Source organism: Polyodon spathula, chromosome 26, assembly GCF_017654505.1.
Source record: "Polyodon spathula isolate WHYD16114869_AA chromosome 26, ASM1765450v1, whole genome shotgun sequence".
In the NCBI taxonomy this organism is placed as follows: Eukaryota; Metazoa; Chordata; class Actinopteri; order Acipenseriformes; family Polyodontidae; genus Polyodon; species Polyodon spathula.
The window spans coordinates 17,163,529-17,180,354 of record NC_054559.1 but is presented as its reverse complement, the minus strand read 5'-3'; the positions used below and the strand labels follow the sequence as shown (position 1 = coordinate 17,180,354).

The following is a 16,826-nucleotide window of genomic DNA, read 5'->3' as shown; positions in this document are numbered from 1 at the left end:
CAGTCATGTGATGTGATTGGCCTGTCCTTGCCAGTCGTGTGATATGATTGGTTCTCTGCAGGTGTGTGATATCCAGGGGAACCTGCAGGACGGCAGTCAGGTGGTCGTGTCAGTCATCTTTGAGAACAAGGGCAGCAGCTTCCTCAAGTCCATGGAGTTCAACGTGATGGACTCTCTCAACGCCAAGCTGGTGCGGCCTGATGGAGCCAGCATGCACGACGGCATTGCAGTGCCCTTCCAGCTGCCCCCAGGTACGAGAGGGAGCCCAGGGGCGGGGTACTTCCCTGCGTTTGTCTTAATGTTCAATTTAAAGAAAAGACAATAAAAGTAATTCTAATAAGAATATAATACAAGCGAGGTAGGAGTGTTAGTTCTAGATTAGATGCATCTTCCAAGAAATTAAAAGAACATTGAATTGATGGCGTTTCTTTTATTCCACTGTGTGCGGTATCTGGGTGCACTGTACTGTTGGTAAGAGCAGTGTGTGTTTCTCCTCTCAGGTGTCTCGAACGAGGCCCGCTTTGTGTTCACCGTCCAGAGCATCATCATGCCTCAGAAACTGAAAGGAACCCTGACCTTCATCGTGAAGGTGAGCACAGCAGTGCGGCCGCAACACTGCAGGTCTTCTGATCACTGTGTAGCTAGACCAGAAATCAGCAGCAAAAATCATTCCTAATCTAGACAGTCCACACTGTTAGTATGTCCACAACAGTGTTCAAAACGGTTCAAAATGTCATAACTTGTATTCTGTTTTAAATAGTACAGATCTACACTCTCTAAACGATCAAATACTATGGAGACACCAAGAGCACTTGTTTAAGTAGTTTTTATGGTGCACAGCAAAGCAAAAAAAAAAAGTGATTATTCGTTTGCTGCTGCTTTTTGTTTTTTAAACAGACAGAAGACGGATCATCTCATGAAAAACTTGATTTCAAACTGCTGTTCACATGCACGTCGTACCTGATCACAACGCCCTGTTACAGGTTAGTAGCATGCCTAGCTGCTCCTCTGTAGCCATTGAAAGAGCGCAAATGTAAAAAAAAAAAAAAAAGTTAAAAATTATTATTATTTTTCTTTTTTTTAAATTATATTTCCCTCTCTCCCCAGCGATGCTTTTGCTAAGTTGTTGGAGTCTGCTGAACTGAAGATGAACTCTTTGAAACTGGAAGGAGTAACCATGCCCTTTCACCACCTCCTTGCAAAGATCTGCTTCCACCACCACTTCTCAGGTATGAGCTGCGGAGAGCGCGAGGAAGGCTGGAGTGAAAGGTTCCCTTTAGCGTCGCGCTGTTTTTAAGAGTTACGGACGCAGGTCAGCTTGCTGTCCTCGCTCAAGAAAGGGAGATTGAAGTGTAGTTTGTTTTCCCGTTTGCAGTGGTGGAGCGGATCGACTCGTGCTCATCGATGTACAGCCGCTCTATCCAGGGGCATCACGTGTGTCTTCTAGTGAAAACGGTAAGTGCCAATCAGAGCCACACCCCTGCTGTCAACGAACTGGGAGCCTCATTCCAAACATTATCACAGGGTGGCTGCGCTCCATCGAAATTCCATAGTACTTCCCTTTGTTTAACAAGCAGTGTTTTGCAACTGGGATGACCTTGTTTGACTTTATTTAGATAGTCCAAGGTTAGTGTTGATCGTGGTTTGTGAAAGGGGTAGGGGTAACAGCTATGTTTATATAGGACCTTGAAATGATCTGTGTCAGCAATACTGACTGACAAACTTTTTGTGGCTAAGAGCACTGACTGTTGCAGATCAATGACTCATATTTGGTACTAGCTATCTGATACAAATTTATTTTTGGAAGGCTGTATCACATCAATACCAGGGTCTGCTATATATATATATATATATATATATATATATATATATATATATATATATATATATATATATAATACTTTTTATTTCTTGCAGGGGGACAAGACTGTGTCCATTGATGGAAAATGTGACGAGCCGACCCTCCTGAGCAACGTGCTGGATGAAATCAAGATGACATTTGCTGGGACATGCTGATTCTCTTTTTGAATTCTGCAACTTCAAAAACTTCTAAAAAACAAAAATCAAAGAAAAAGGCACTAAAACAAAACAACACCAGACCTGCTCCCCTCTCCCCACGCGCATGCACTGTGGCAGGCTCCCCTCTCCCCACGCGCATGCACTGTGGCAGGCTCCCCTCTCCCCACGCGCATGCACTGTGGCAGGCAGGCGCTTCACTTTATTGACACAGCCCTTGCACTTTCAACATTCTCAATTTGTATGTTTTAAAGAGTTTTTTTTGTTTGTTTTTTCGTGCTTTTCTCTGGATGTCAAACCTTTTCCAACCCAGGTTATTTTTTAGTTTGTATTTTGTCACACCCCCAGATTTCTCTCTTTCTTTTTTTCTTTCCTGGCCTTGTATCCATATCTGTAACACTCCCAAGCAAGCAACACAGAAATCTAAGCAATGCCTGTCCTAGAGTATTAAAAAAAAAAAAAAGAAATAATCCATTGGTGGTGTTTTTGTCATCTTTCTAAGACAAATTGACAGCTCTTTTAATAAAGTGCATCTTGCTTGAATAGATACAGATCTGTCTTTAAATCCTTATTTTTTGCAGACAAACCTGGCATACACACTACCTGTTACCTGATCTGTATATCTGTGTAAACTGATAACTGGAATGCTGTACTGTGATCTGGGATTACAGAGCAACAGGGATAGCCTTAAGATACCCAACTCTCCCTCACTGTAAATAGCCAGCCGAGAATTATTAGGGCTTTCATTCAGCGTCATAAGGGGTTGTATCTATGGGAAAAACAGGTTTTGTGAGTGGCAGTCCTGGTTTTAACTAAATGGATTCAGATTGCCTCCGTAGTCAAACACTGGTTAACATCAAGCGATCTCGTCCTGGGGGTTGTGTGGACTGGATGGGATCTCTGAAGATGTAATCGTTGTCCACCCATTCCTGTTTTTTTTTTTTTTTGTATTATGTGTTTTTTTTTATTTAAAGGGTTCTGTTTTGAGTGTGGTACGTTGTTAGACGCTCCCTGGGGGAGCGGGTCTGGGTTGGAAAGGGTTTCTGATAGAAAACACAACCCGCTCCAGGACCAGGACTGCCCACTCATTAGTGACTCTGTCTGGAGTCGGGCAGGGTTAGGCGCCCAGCATGGTATCAGTTTCCAAAGTATTCTTGTGGTATGATTATCATGGTGTGCACTAAAACCTGCCTTAAAGACCTGATCTGTAAGTCCTGTATCATTGATTTGCAGTGGAAATATGCCTCCTGGTTATCTGTGACTGCGTTGCAGTGCTTTTAGATGTTAAGACATGCTGACTGCCTTTTTGAATTCCACAACTGGAAGCAGATTCAGTTGGGTGTGTATTAATAGCTTCTGTCACCGCGGTAGTAGAAAGGTGTGGATGAAACCCATCTAGCAGTAATATCACTGGACAATCTCATTACCATTGTAAAAAAATAAGACATGCTCCTGTTTTGTTGATGCCTTCAGCAGAGCTCTGTCTGCACAGTGGCAGTTGCTGTTGAAAATGTTGTATTTCCTTGTGTGTGGGGTTAGGGAGAGTGGGGCGTGTGTGTGTGTTGGAAAAGGGAGATTCAGTCAGCTGTGTGGATAAACGTCTCTTAAAATGAAGAACTACATAATAAAACTAGCAAACACAAACGTCTTAAGTTTTGTCTACGCTGGTAATTCATAGTGATGTTCCGTCGATGGATACTCCTCTCATTTTAGGCTCTAGAGTTTGTTTTTTTCTCTATTCCAGAATCCTGTGTGGTGACTCTATACATTTTGAACTGTATGATGTGTTATTATATAATTGGTAATAATTTGTTGTCCACATTCCCTTTACGATAATAAAATGTGACAGGCTGCTGTATTTTTTGGTTTTGTGTATCAAGATGAATGAATAAAAATATAAGAATTAAAACAACCACCCAGTTGTCTGTGCTTTTAGCCTTTTATTTCTTTATGTATTTATTTAAAGAGATTTGTAATGTGTTACTTTTCCAGGACTGGGTATAGAAACATCCACTCTGCACTACAGCTGCACACCATACTCCACACTGTTAAGGGAGAAAGTTTTTATTGAGCGTATATATAGATATAGATATATATCTATATAAAACTGAAAGATCATAATTGGATAAGTCTCCACCCCCCTGAGTTAATACTTGGTAGAAGCACCTTTGGCAGCAATTACAGCTGTGAGTCGGGGCTCTGACTGGGCCACTCGAGGATGTTTTACTTTTTTGTTCCTTAGCCACTCCAGTGTAGCTTTGGGTCATTGTCATGCTGAAAGGTGAACTTCTGTCCCAGTTTCAGCTTTTTTGCAGAGGGCAGCAGGTTTTCCTCAAGGACTTCTCTGTACTTTGCTCCATTCATTTCCCTTCTATCCTGTCAAGTGCCCCAGTCCCTGCTGATGAGAAACATCCCCATAACATGATGCTGCCACCACCATGCTTCACAGTAGGGATGGTGTTCTTTGGGTGATGCGCAGTGTTGGGTTTGTACCAAACATAAGGCTTTGCATGTGGCCAGAAAGTTCCATTTTAGTTTCATCAGACCACAAACCTTTTTGCCACATGGCTTTAGAATCTCCCGAGTGTTTTTTTGCATACTTCAAGCGGGATTCAAGGTGGGCTTCCTTGAGCAATGGCTTCCTTCTTGCCACCCTACCATACAGGCCAGATTTGTGGAGTGCTTGGGATATTGTTACCACATGCACATGTTTTCACAATTCTTGGCAATAAAAGCCTGTAGCTCTTGCAAAGTTGCCATTTGCCTCTTGGTATTTTTGTTATACCCATCCCCTGATCTGTGCCTTTCAACAACTTTGTCCCAGAGTTCTTTTGAAAGCACCTTTGTGCTCATGGTTGAGTCTTTGCTTTGAAATGCACCACCCAGCAGAGGGAACCCACAATAACTGCTTTATTTTTCCTGAAATCATGTGAATCACTACAATTTAACACAGGTGGAGGCTACTTAACTTGGTGTTTGATTTTGAAGGCGATTGGTTACACCTGAGCTAATTTACAATTGCTGTTACAGGGGGTGGACACTTATCCAACCAAGCCATTTCAGTTTTTATTTTTAAAAAAATTTCTACAAATTTCTAGAATATTTTTTTTTTTCACTTGGAAGTTGTGTGGTAGAATGTGTAGATAAATGGAAAAAAAAAACACTTTTAATGCCTTTCAAATTCCAGGCTATAAGGCAACAAAAGGTGAAAAATTTGAAACGGGGTGTAGACTTTCTGTAGGCATCGTATATATAATATATAAGGTAATGCATACATAAATACATTCATGAAAGACAAACAGTCTTTGAATCAGTTACTCCAACCAAGAATTTTGTATACTTTTTTTATTAATATTCTTTAAAAGAATCAGACACAATTAAATCCAATCATAAATCCAGCAAGACCAATTCAGACACACATATTTACACCATGACAAGCTAATATCAGAAAAAAAACAACTTCTTGTACAGCGAGCAATGTCTATGTTGAACTCTGACACAAGCACAGGGTTTGTGCAGACACTCAAACGAAATGTGATTGAAGCACAACACAAAACACGGATGGGAATGAAGTCAATTAAACAGAACAGAGGATCCCAGGGAAGTACAGAAGCTGATCTACTTGTTCAACACATTTTTGTTATTGCATTTGATTAGAGCTCAGAACTTCTTACTGGCTGGAGCGAATGTACAGTCTTTGCTGCTCTTAGTGCATGTGTCTTTTAACTCGAGCAGCTGCAGGGGTGCAAGTAAGACTCCCTGTAGCAGAGCAGTTTGAACCATTCCAGGGTTTACTAATTACCCACACCGGAACTTAATTAGGCAAAACCATCAGGACAAACTTAAGCTCAAGGTAAAACCTGGAACTGTTCAAACTGGATTGAAGACATTCCCGTCTCCCAGCACACTATAGTATATTCATCGCAAACAGGAGATCCTGTCCGTGTTCACCAATACCTGCAGTACATGAAATGCACAGGAGGAGGCAGTGTGTTATTAAACTTAGTGTTCTCTTCAATGCTACTTCAAGCTAAAAATAGATAACATGGGTCATGGTTTCAGAGTTTGCTTCAGTCTTTAACTCCTACTTCCTCTTAAAAAAAAAAAAAAAAAAAAAAAAAGCACCCTTTTAAATTTTTATCAGACATCCGAGTCAAATAATCCGAGTTCTCTTTGAGCGCCTCAAGCCGTTTGTTTCTAGGAGTGAAAATTTTGAAAATACAGCCATTATTCTTTAATAAACACTCAATTCACTGGACATGAATCCCGGACCGATTCTCTCAATCACCAATACAATAGGACCCCCTATCCTGGTGACGACACTTTAGTAATTAAAGCAACTGCCAGCAGTTTGCCAAATGCCTACGGTATATTAGAGGGATAAAGAGCAAACAGATTTCACAATGTTCTGATAGTTGAATTTGTCAGGACTGTGTCGTCCACTTAGTACCTGGAACATTGCTTCGTAGACATTGAACATTTAATGAAAACTGTAAAAAATTTAAATACTTAAATACAAACAAACAGAACACACTGCATTCTGCAACTGTGTGGAAATGGTAAATAAAAAGGATACTGCAGTTTGAGACAGACAGCTCTGACAACAACAAAACAATAATAATAATAATAATAATAATAATAATAATAATAATAAATAATAATAATAATAATAGATTAAACAAAACACACATCAAAATTCTTACTGTCTCCAAACTGATTCATATGAAACAAAAGCAGAAAAGTGACCGATTCTCATTCTGAACCGAGAATAGTAACACGTGTATAGGTAGTGGCTGAATAACACACACAGCTGTTTTTCCGTCTTTACACAGCTGGGACGGTAAAGCATTCTCAATTACATGTACAGAAATTTTAAAAAATTCAATAAAGGAGAGACCAGTTTTGAAATATGGCTTCAGAAAACACCTCCCATTTAAAGCAGCAAAACGTCAAAAAAAACACAGAATGTGTGGAGCCAGAACAACACAGATATTTGCAAACAAACTTACAACAGAGACCAGAATAACACAACAGGTCAGCACCTAACAAACAATCCCTTCTGAAGTTTTTTTTGTATTCTTTTGTGCAAGTACTAACGTACAGTAAAAGTCTGAAAAGCGGGAGGGCCCGCCGACTGCAAGGAACAACGGGAATATGGGAATAAGGCTTTGGAATTAAGTAAGTACAGCCGCACAGCCAAATGAATGGGTTGTCAAGTGACCCAGGAATAATGGTTCTGAAAGTTCCAAGCTGTGCCGGGATAGTGACATATTTGCATAGATTGGAACACTTGTTAGCGAATCAGATTGCTCCCTCCAAGTCTTGCCATTTTATAAGAAGTATAAAAGTTATGCTTTTATAAAACAAGGACAGTACTCAATATTGGGTTAATGGGACTCAAGTTGTTTCTAATTATATATATATAAAAAACAAAACAAAAAAAACCTCCCAGCTACCCACAGGTTTGTTTTTCCTTTTATTTATTTAGTTTTAAAAGTGACACTAGTTTCTATCTTTCACACAGCTCCTTCCGCTAATCAGTTTATTGCTAATAATAATAATAATAATAATAATACAAAATAAATAAAATAGTAGCATAAATCCATGCATTTAAAGTAGCGTTCGGGATATTAGACTCCCGCTGCAGAGCGATTGATCCAGTCTGGGTTTTCTGCATTTTTAAGCACGCGGTAACATTCAGAGCGGCCCAGACTGCTCCGTGGCAGCGTTCCCGTTTTGAATCCCTGAAACTCAACTGATGCAACGTACTCCCCTTGTTTTACTAGCAAACGTAACATTACAACAAGCTCAAACTATTTCAAAAGTTCACCACAACGTAGAGAATCTCAAACCCTGGATATTTTCTACGTCTTGAATCCTAATCCAGGGGGCAGGATGGCTTTCAATCCACCTGCTATAATCAGGGTTGTAAATAAGACTTCCACTGCATAGCGGTTTCACCCATTCCAGGTTTTACTACAAGCTGCAGTGTACAGGTAACAAGCTCAGGTGTGTCTTATTAAACTCATAGTATAACCAGGAATGGATCAAACCGCTATGCAATGAGAGTCTTACTTCTATCCCCTCCGATTTATATCTTAGTAGTGTGAAAGCTTAACCCTGGAGTGCTTCTGCATGAGGAGTAACGTGAAACAGGTAGCTTTATTAAAAAAACGAAATAAACAGAAATATGTGCAATATTGTTAATGTGCTGATATATAATTGCTTAAATATTTTAAATAAAATATTTAAGGCTTTTGCTGTTGAGTTGAGGTATTGTTTTAAAAAAAAAAAAAAAAAAAAACACACCATAATTTATAACACCTGAAACTGCTTTTCGATTTCTAAATCTTTGCAGAGATTTACAATTTAGTTAAGAAACAGAGAAGGAATATGCATTACCCTAATATAAGGACTACGATAACAGGAGAAGCTATAAGCTTATCTGGAGATCTGCACTGAGGAAAATGTGCACACACCTACACACATTATATACATATACATATATATATATATATATATATATATATATATATATTATATATATATATATATATATATATATATATATATATATATATATATATATATATATATATATATATATACTATACACATATATATATATACATAATATATATATATATATATCATACACACACATATATATATATATATACATATACACACACACACACACACACACACACACACACACACATATATATATATATATATATATATATATATATATATATATATATATATATATATATATATATATATATATATATATGTGCACACACTTATTGTTACAGTACATGCTACATGCTCTGTGCATATTAGTATGTAACTCTGCATACAGCATCAGACCCTGAGACACTAGAGGTTCTATGTAAATAAGAGGAATGTCGAAACAGGCACATCACTAACCTTTCTAACCTGCCTAACTGAGCCTTGGATAAGCGGATTCAATATAAACAAAACCATGGGCAGAATGTGGGGCCAGTCCAGTCTGCAGCACAGGGGGGAGGGGTTCCCTGGCCAGCATGCATATTCGTAGTATTCAGTATTAACATTTGCAAAGAGGGGAATGCTGTTCTAGCTCTGACCACTAGGTAGCGCACTCTGACCACACGGCTATAAGTTTATCCATAGCTTTAGACGCTCAATCAGCAGCACTAAAATAGAAACGTTGGTCTTGTGTTCTAATGTTAGAATTTTAACAAAATTAAAAACAAATCTTGTCAAAAAGGTGGCTGGATGAACAGGTTCACTTATTTCTATTTGAATAGCCGTTCATTCTCTCTTCTTTTTTTGAAAGGGCCTCAGGAAAGCTGGAATTATTAGTTTAGTTTATTTGCTTCTAAAAGGCTGTTTGGTTCGAAATGGACCAGCCCCTCACTCAGGCTTACTGCACAGCCTCACTCAAGGCTCAGTTTCTGTTGAAAAGAATGCAGGGCCACCCCCACCCCCACAACCCTCTGATCTGGAAAGACCCAATAGCTTGACCAGAGGGCTGGAACTCTACCAGTCTCAGAGACGTTTATCCCACGAGAGAGTGGGGATAAGCCACTGCCAATAATTCAACTACAAATTTAACAAAAGCCAGCACAGTGCCTGAGGTTGAAAGACACCGCTGCTTCCTTTTTTCCAATTTTAAAACTACTTTCTCGCATGCAGAAAAACATTTCAACCAAATTGGGAGCGGAGAGGCCGAGGGTGAATGTGTGTCAGTTATTCAGGATGCAATCAGAATGGACTTCCTTTGCGTGCACACCAGATTTCTATACTGTGGAGTCCCACAGAGGCCCCAGGGTGCGAGAGAGCCCTGCATTCATATTTACAAGCGGTTTTAGATCAAGTACAAAGATTGCAGCTCTCTGTTTGAATCGGATTGGACAACACAAACCAGCAAGCTCTAGTCAACCAAACCCTGCCAATCTAAGAGGAGGCGCAGGAGGGAGCGCCTGCTACCAGAGCTTGAGCTAGATGAACACCACCTAGATTCACATCCAGTTCTCTAGTACATCCACATACCGAGGATAAGAAAGGGGTTTTGCTAATAAACTTTACAGGGGTTTCACCAGACACCCCGCCCCACACACGCAGTATTGCTCAAAAGGGAGGAAATGCATTTCAAACACGCTGCTGCTTCTTTTAAAATTTGTTTTCCAGGTGGACCATGGGTGATGTTCTTGAAGGGCTCTAGTTTGCTTTGTGGGGGGCTGGGTCCTGCCTACAGGAAGGCGGTGGGGCTGGGCAGGGAGCCCGTGGGGGACATGCTGCGGCTGCCGGCCCGGGGGATCATGCTGGGGTGGAAGTGGGGGTGGCGGCGGGCGTGCTTGATCAGGTGGTCGCTCCGCATGAAGCGTTTCTCGCACAGCGGGCACGGGAACTTCTTCTCCCCGGTGTGGGTGCGCGTGTGTCGGGCAAGCTCGTCCGAACGGGCAAACTTCTTGGCACAGGCCGGCCAGGTGCATGGGAAAGGGCGCTCTCCTAAAAAAAAAAAAAAAAATAGTAGTAATTAGAAGAACAGAAATAAAGAGGTTTACACCTGATTTGAGGTCAATCAGAATTATAATTACAGCAGAATTGTTCACTGAAATTACAATGACAATGCTATGTTGTTCAATTATAATTAGTTATAATTATGCTGCAGTAATTACAATTATAAACACAATTACATTAAAAAAGTAACATAAAACAACTACCTACATTGACATGTTTACTCCATTCTAAATAACCCAGCAATAATCACAGGTACAAATACAGCAACGCGTTATAGAACTTGCTAGAAAATTCAAGAATAATGATGACGTCAAATGCGTAATTGAACTGTGATCAATCAATTATATGGCATACTTCTAATTCCAATGTCATTGCAATGAACTCCGAATTGCAGCATTCCAATCGTAACTGCCCTAGCTTTAGTTCACACGCTTCGTGTGTAACTGCATGCAGTCTCTATACTGGACCCCCAGGGCAGTGAAGAATCAGAACCTCCAGGATTCTTTATACATTGTCTGAAGTATAAAGATCTACAAGAGGGACAAGTGACAAAACCAACGTGGCTTCGTTTCAAGATTCATGTGCGAGCGTTACAATAAATACAGGCCATGCATGAAATTATAAAATACAGTTGCCTTATTTTTATTAAACAATAGCTACAGATGTCCCCTGCATTGCAGAGACAGACCCGTCCATCTGCCTGCCTCCTGTCCCCCCTCTCCCAGCAGCTCAGAGACTGGGGTCCAGGTGCAGGGATGAAGGGGTGCTTCCACTAAGCTTGTGCCCAGACATGCAGCGATAAGCCCTGGCTGTGAGAGAGGCACATGTTCACTGCCGGAGATGCCAGTCTGCAACAGATAGCCGTGCCCTTCTTCAACAATGGCTCATCTGTCTTCTACTGATTTTCAATTACCCCCCCAAAGGGTACGATCTGCAGGCAACACGTGGATTTATGTAGCAGAATGATTGTTGCAAATTTTCATTACTATTTTTTAACTAGATTTGTGTTTTGATCCCTATTCACTAACATCCTCTCTCCTATTCGTTCTCTGTAACGATTTGCAATTAACCCATTCAACGCATGACCCGCTTCACTGGCCCCCAGCTTCCTTAACAAAGCTTTGCCTGCCTCTCTCTCCCAGGCTGTGTGAAGCCCACTGCTGCCCGCCCTTTGAGAAGTGCCAGCCTGTTAGGTTTATGACCCCTAAACAGAAAAGTGTCAGAGGTTTAATTAGATATTTGACTATCCATTTGTAGTTTTAAAAGAAATTGTTCTTGTGAGAGAAGCAGTACTGTACCACTTCAACAACGACACAATCTCTCTCTCATATATATATATATATATATATATATATATATATATATATATATATATATATATATATATATATATATATATAGAGAGAGAGAGAGAGAGAGAGAGAGAGAGAGAGAGAGAGAGAGAGAGAGAGAGAGAGAGAGAGACACACACACGGTATATATTTAAACTTACTTATAAACCACAAACGAGTCGAATCTCAAAATAGTGTTGAATTGTGTAATTGCGGTGGCGATTCTATCCGGAGAGCATATTAACAACATGTATTCAAATCGTACTTCTTGCAATGTTATACTGTGAACAATACCGAGCAAAAGAGTACAATTCCTCCGTTATAGAGAATGTTGCACTCGCCCGCACTCTCTTTTTTTTTGACCCCGTGTTTAAGTTTACTTTTGTTTAATATGTCTTCCTGCTTCACACACAATCAGACAAACACAGCAAAATCAGCGAGCTGTACCGATCTGACTGGAGGACACGATCCGCACAGGAAGTTATTCCCGCGTCGCCAGACAGGTGTGAGCTTTTAGTAACTAGTTAGCAAAGCAATTCAGTTGTTTAGAAACACTTCAAACTCACTTTACACGTTCAATAAAGCAAACTCATTGCCGTTTGGAGAGGCGAGCTGAAAAACCCTGACCTGTCTTAAAGTATCCCCGGAATTATGGGCCCATCTGGCAACCCAGTTAGGCCACTCTGACACAAAATCAGCGTTTTTGTTTGTTTTTTTTTCCTGTGCGAGGGCCAGTCACTAGTTCACTGTTTTCAATCTTTTGGGATTTGTGTATAGATACATATATAGATCGAGAGACAGAGAGGGATAGACAGAGAGCGCACAGTCTAATCCGCCTAGAGACTCGATCCCCAGATCTACCGCCTACATGGAAACTATTGTGACGCTGGATCGGGGTTGGGATAGTGATGCAAAGTAAACCTCTCTAAAACAATCAGCATAAACTGTAGACTTGATTCAGTAAGTGGAAATGGGATTTAATTAAATAAATACTGTGTTTTTACTTAAAAAGGAGAGGTTTTTTGAATAGGGCTCCTTCCCATCTTTCAAGAGAAAGCAACTATTTGTGGAAATGCGGTTTGGCTCAGAAATGATAGTGAACAGGGCGGTACATTACATATAACTGCTCCAGAAAGAGAACTTCACTTTTACTTAGTCTTTTTTATAATATATATATATATAGCTTTATATTAGATATATATATATATATATATTATATATTATATCTATATAATATATATTTATATATAAACAAGTCATATTTGTTGGCTGGGGGCTTTTTCCGAAGCACACGGGCATATGTTAAAATATCTGCACTGTGTTAATGCCCACAGTAGTTTCGGCATACAGTTAAAGCTAGTTATATAGGCGTTTACAATTAAGAACGACGAATCTAATTTAATAACAACAGAAAGCGAGACCGGTTCAACATTGAAAAACAACAGCCTTACTATGAAGACAACTGACTGTACAACGGCCTTAACAAGCATCTATATATATGGCCCGCCCCAGGTTTGCACGATCGATATATACGAAATTATATAAATATATATACGGAATTATATATAGTATAGATATACGTATATATATATATAACATTGTACTGGTTATATTTATGTGTTGTACGCGTTAGTCGTCCCCTCCCGTCCCTCATACACGTGTGCTGTTATTGTAGCATATATCATACACCTACAGAAAAAGTCTGCCCATGCTTGATACTGGGATAAGTAAGGGCATGAAAGACGCCCTGCAAGTATATAGAAGCAACGTGTGTACCACATTGTGCTACTCAGCACCATGGCAGCCTGGGGATTGCTGTACACAAACCACTTGTGGATTGTGCTTTATCATTTACAATATCGTTATTTTAATAGCTTATTACAGCAATGCGTTGTTGGGTTATGTTACAAGTGCATAATGACACTACATTAGAAAAAAGTACTGTTGGTAAGGTATGTGTAGAATTTAACAATATTAAACATGAATGCAGCTCATTTAAAAGCAAACATTTAGTAAATTGTGTTCACACGTACATACTGTCAGGGGATACTGAATGTTGAAACAGATGCAACGTATAAAGTAGTAGTAGTAATAATAATAATAATAATAATAATAATAATAATCGAATTGTAATACTTAAGCGCCAACACTTATGTTCAATTGAAGTGGAGTTCCTTAAACATTTTTCCTCCATTCTGCTCAATGTCTTTTGTTCTAAGAGTTTATACCAGTTGTCTTTGTTCACTTTGTATTGTACTAAAATGCTTGGAATTATCCCCTCCCCCGTCGCGGACAAAACGCAGTTCTCTGTTTCCGTTAGAAAGAAAGAACTAACATTTAACTGACCCGCGATTTCATTATAAAAACCAAACCTACTGAATCCAAAACAGGAACATTCTTCAAACTTACAGCGAAATAAAATTGTGTAATTAGTACTGTACTGCCAGTAATTAAAAAAAAAATTACAGCGAATACTTTATATTAATTTAAAACGAATATTATTACACTTGAAATGGAGTTAGGAAGAATAAAATTACAACATAACAACGCACGAGTCTGCGTACCTGTGTGTGTCCTGATGTGCGCTTTCAGGTGAGACGATTTGCCGTAGATCTTGTCACATCCGTCAAAGGTGCACTGGTGTCGTTTCATTGGCGATTTCGTATCTGATCGCCCCTCTCCCCTTTGGCCAGGGGTCGGGGTGGGGGTCGGGGTAGTGGAATCAGACAGCGTGGTGTATCCGCTCTCCCCACAGGAAAAAGCGTCCGGGTCCCCCAGCGACGAGTTACTGCTCTCCGAGAAGGCAGACATGGGTCGGAACTTGCTGTGGAGGTCGGTTAAGATCCCGGCCACGGCGAGCATGCTGGCTCCTTCTTTCAGCGTGTCTCTAACTTCTTTGTCCTCGCTTGAACTTTCGAGCTCTGTCTGTTGGCGGTGGCTGGTACCGGGAGAGGGGGTATGCACCACAGCGCCGCTGGATATAGAGACCAGGCACTCCGCGGCTAAATAATCAGAGTACGCGAAAGCAGACATTATTCCCGGACTTCCACCAAACACCTTTTTAAATATATTTGTATGTATATCTATGGAGGTGCTGTGTATGTCTCTCGCTCTCTGCTTTAGATTAAACCCGAAACCAGTAGCTGTTGAGCTAAGAAGGGCAGTTTTTCTTTGTGTCGACTGAAAAGCCGATGGTGCCCACGCCCACTCGCTCCTCCCGGGGGCCGATTGCGCCATGACGCGAGTGACGCGGAGGAGAGTACAGGAGAGGCCGGGGACACTTAAGCAGTTTGAACCGATATCTTCTCCACAGACGCAGGGGTGTTACATAAGGACGTGCGTGGGTCAGTTGTTAACACGAGTACAGATTTGGAGATTGATGTTTGTTTTACGATTTGTTTTACAAAAGCAATCTAAAAAGGTCACACAAGACACAACCGGCCCGCTGTGTTTTTTTTTATTTAGATGTCAACAATGATGTATAATTTAATAATATAGCTCGCTCATTGGCTGTATGGGTATTACGTTTGTTTTAGTGTTCACACAGTTTCTTCAACAAAAGGAAATACGCGTGGATAGTCCATGCAGCGCGCTTCATTACAGGGATTACTGTAAATGCGCGGAAAGCGTGGGAGTGCCAACAGGCACACACGTGACACACTCACAAACGCACATATAACAATACATTCCCTGAGCTGCACACAAACGCAGATTTGAGTTTTAATGCAGAAGAAGGAACATACATTCAGACAGCATTATTAAATGAAGGCACTATCAATCCATTTGATTTCTTGTCGTACAATATTGTACAGTGACACGACCTCGGTGGGGGCACGCGTTGCATTTCAGTATACCCGATATGGTTTACATGTCGCTTTGCATACTGTATCCGGGTTACATAAGATCTATCTGAGGAAAAACTAAACCGACACGCCGGGATAAACCACGCGTCTTGTTTTTTTAATGATTGAAACTCTGCCCCCTCCCCCTCAAGTATGAATGACGATGACGATATAGATATATTAACAACCACCTCCCCCACCTCCGCCCCACCCCCCAAAATGAAACTAATTAAATTCACCAAAAAAAAAAAAAACTTTGTTTACGATATGGGGTTTGTTCAGACTGTGAAGGAACAACATCATATGGATAGACATGGGGGGGGGGAAGTAGCAACTGGAGCCAATTGACTTGTTGCCCCCCCCCCGGCTCCAAAGGTCAATTAAGGGTATCTAAGTAGGCATTTGCTCCATTTTAAAGTTGACCAACCTATTGCATTTTATCAACATTCTGGGTTGCTTGCTGCTAGCTGTAACACAATATCATATCAATAATTTTCCACTTTAAAAAAATAAATAAAAAAATGAAAGGATGTTTGCAAATAAGTCCAAGCTTAGAAAATAAAGCAACTGTCTTTTAAACCCTGCAATGTCGAGTCTGTGTTCACATTCATTTAACATGCCACACAATTCCCTTTTTTTTAAATGCATCTTTAATGCAGAGGAATCCTTCCCACCCCCCCCAGGAAAAAAAATAAAGCTTTTTGAATCACTTTTTTTTTCCCCAAGATACTTGAAATACGGCCCTTTAAAATGCCCCTGCATTGCAGTTGTTTTGCAAAATACTCCCAACAGATCTGCAACAGCTAGCACCGTTATATACTGCATTTAGAAATCTGCAGCATGTTTTTGTAAGGGTTTGCTCTAATCCCTTCTTCTTTTTGAGAGTGAAAATGAAGATGCATGTGTTGCTGGAGACTCCGGCAGCTGTTGCTGACCCCTCTCTCTCAGTCCCCCTCTCCCTCAGACCCCTTCTCCCTCAGTCCCCTTCTCCCTCAGTCCCCCTCTCCTCCTCCCCCTCTCCCTCTCTCTCTGTGATAGTGTGGTTAAACTGCAAGCCTCCCCTTAACACCCCAGCCTCCATTCCAGTCACAGGCATAGGATGACAAAGGGAAGAGCACAGCCCACT

The 16,826-nt window shown here is 40.5% G+C and overlaps 2 protein-coding genes across 2 annotated transcripts; one reads left to right on the top strand and one right to left on the bottom strand.

Annotated features, from left to right (window-relative positions):
* The first annotated feature begins 6 nt into the window (after positions 1–6).
* On the top strand, positions 7–3,928 carry LOC121300980 (AP-3 complex subunit delta-1-like). Its single transcript, XM_041230028.1, has 6 exons — positions 7–251; positions 501–589; positions 898–983; positions 1,108–1,229; positions 1,376–1,455; positions 1,918–3,928. Exons 1-6 carry the CDS (start codon positions 44–46, stop codon positions 2,014–2,016), a joined length of 684 nt encoding a protein of 227 aa, XP_041085962.1. The 5' UTR covers positions 7–43; the 3' UTR covers positions 2,017–3,928.
* A 5,328-nt stretch (positions 3,929–9,256) lies between these two features.
* On the bottom strand, positions 9,257–15,045 carry LOC121301098 (Krueppel-like factor 9). Its single transcript, XM_041230232.1, has 2 exons — positions 14,423–15,045; positions 9,257–10,515 (listed from the first exon to the last, which is right to left on the bottom strand). The coding sequence occupies exons 1-2, from the start codon at positions 14,889–14,891 to the stop codon at positions 10,256–10,258; spliced, it is 729 nt and encodes a 242-aa protein (XP_041086166.1). The 5' UTR covers positions 14,892–15,045; the 3' UTR covers positions 9,257–10,255.
* Between the last annotated feature and the right edge of the window lie 1,781 nt (positions 15,046–16,826).

What these genes read in the sequence shown, in the direction of transcription:
- LOC121300980 (XM_041230028.1), top strand. Translation starts at nt 44, where the DNA reads ATGATTGGTTCTCTGCAGGTGTGTGATATCCAGGGGAACCTGCAGGAC. An exon ending in ATCACAACGCCCTGTTACAG is followed by an intron (nt 984 to 1,107) that starts GTTAGTAGCATG and finishes CTCTCTCCCCAG; the next exon opens with CGATGCTTTTGCTAAGTTGT. An exon ending in TGTGTCTTCTAGTGAAAACG is followed by an intron (nt 1,456 to 1,917) that starts GTAAGTGCCAAT and finishes TATTTCTTGCAG; the next exon opens with GGGGACAAGACTGTGTCCAT.
- LOC121301098 (XM_041230232.1), bottom strand. Translation starts at nt 14,891, where the DNA reads ATGTCTGCTTTCGCGTACTCTGATTATTTAGCCGCGGAGTGCCTGGTC. An exon ending in GCACATCAGGACACACACAG is followed by an intron (nt 10,516 to 14,422) that starts GTACGCAGACTC and finishes TTTTTTTTTTAG; the next exon opens with GAGAGCGCCCTTTCCCATGC.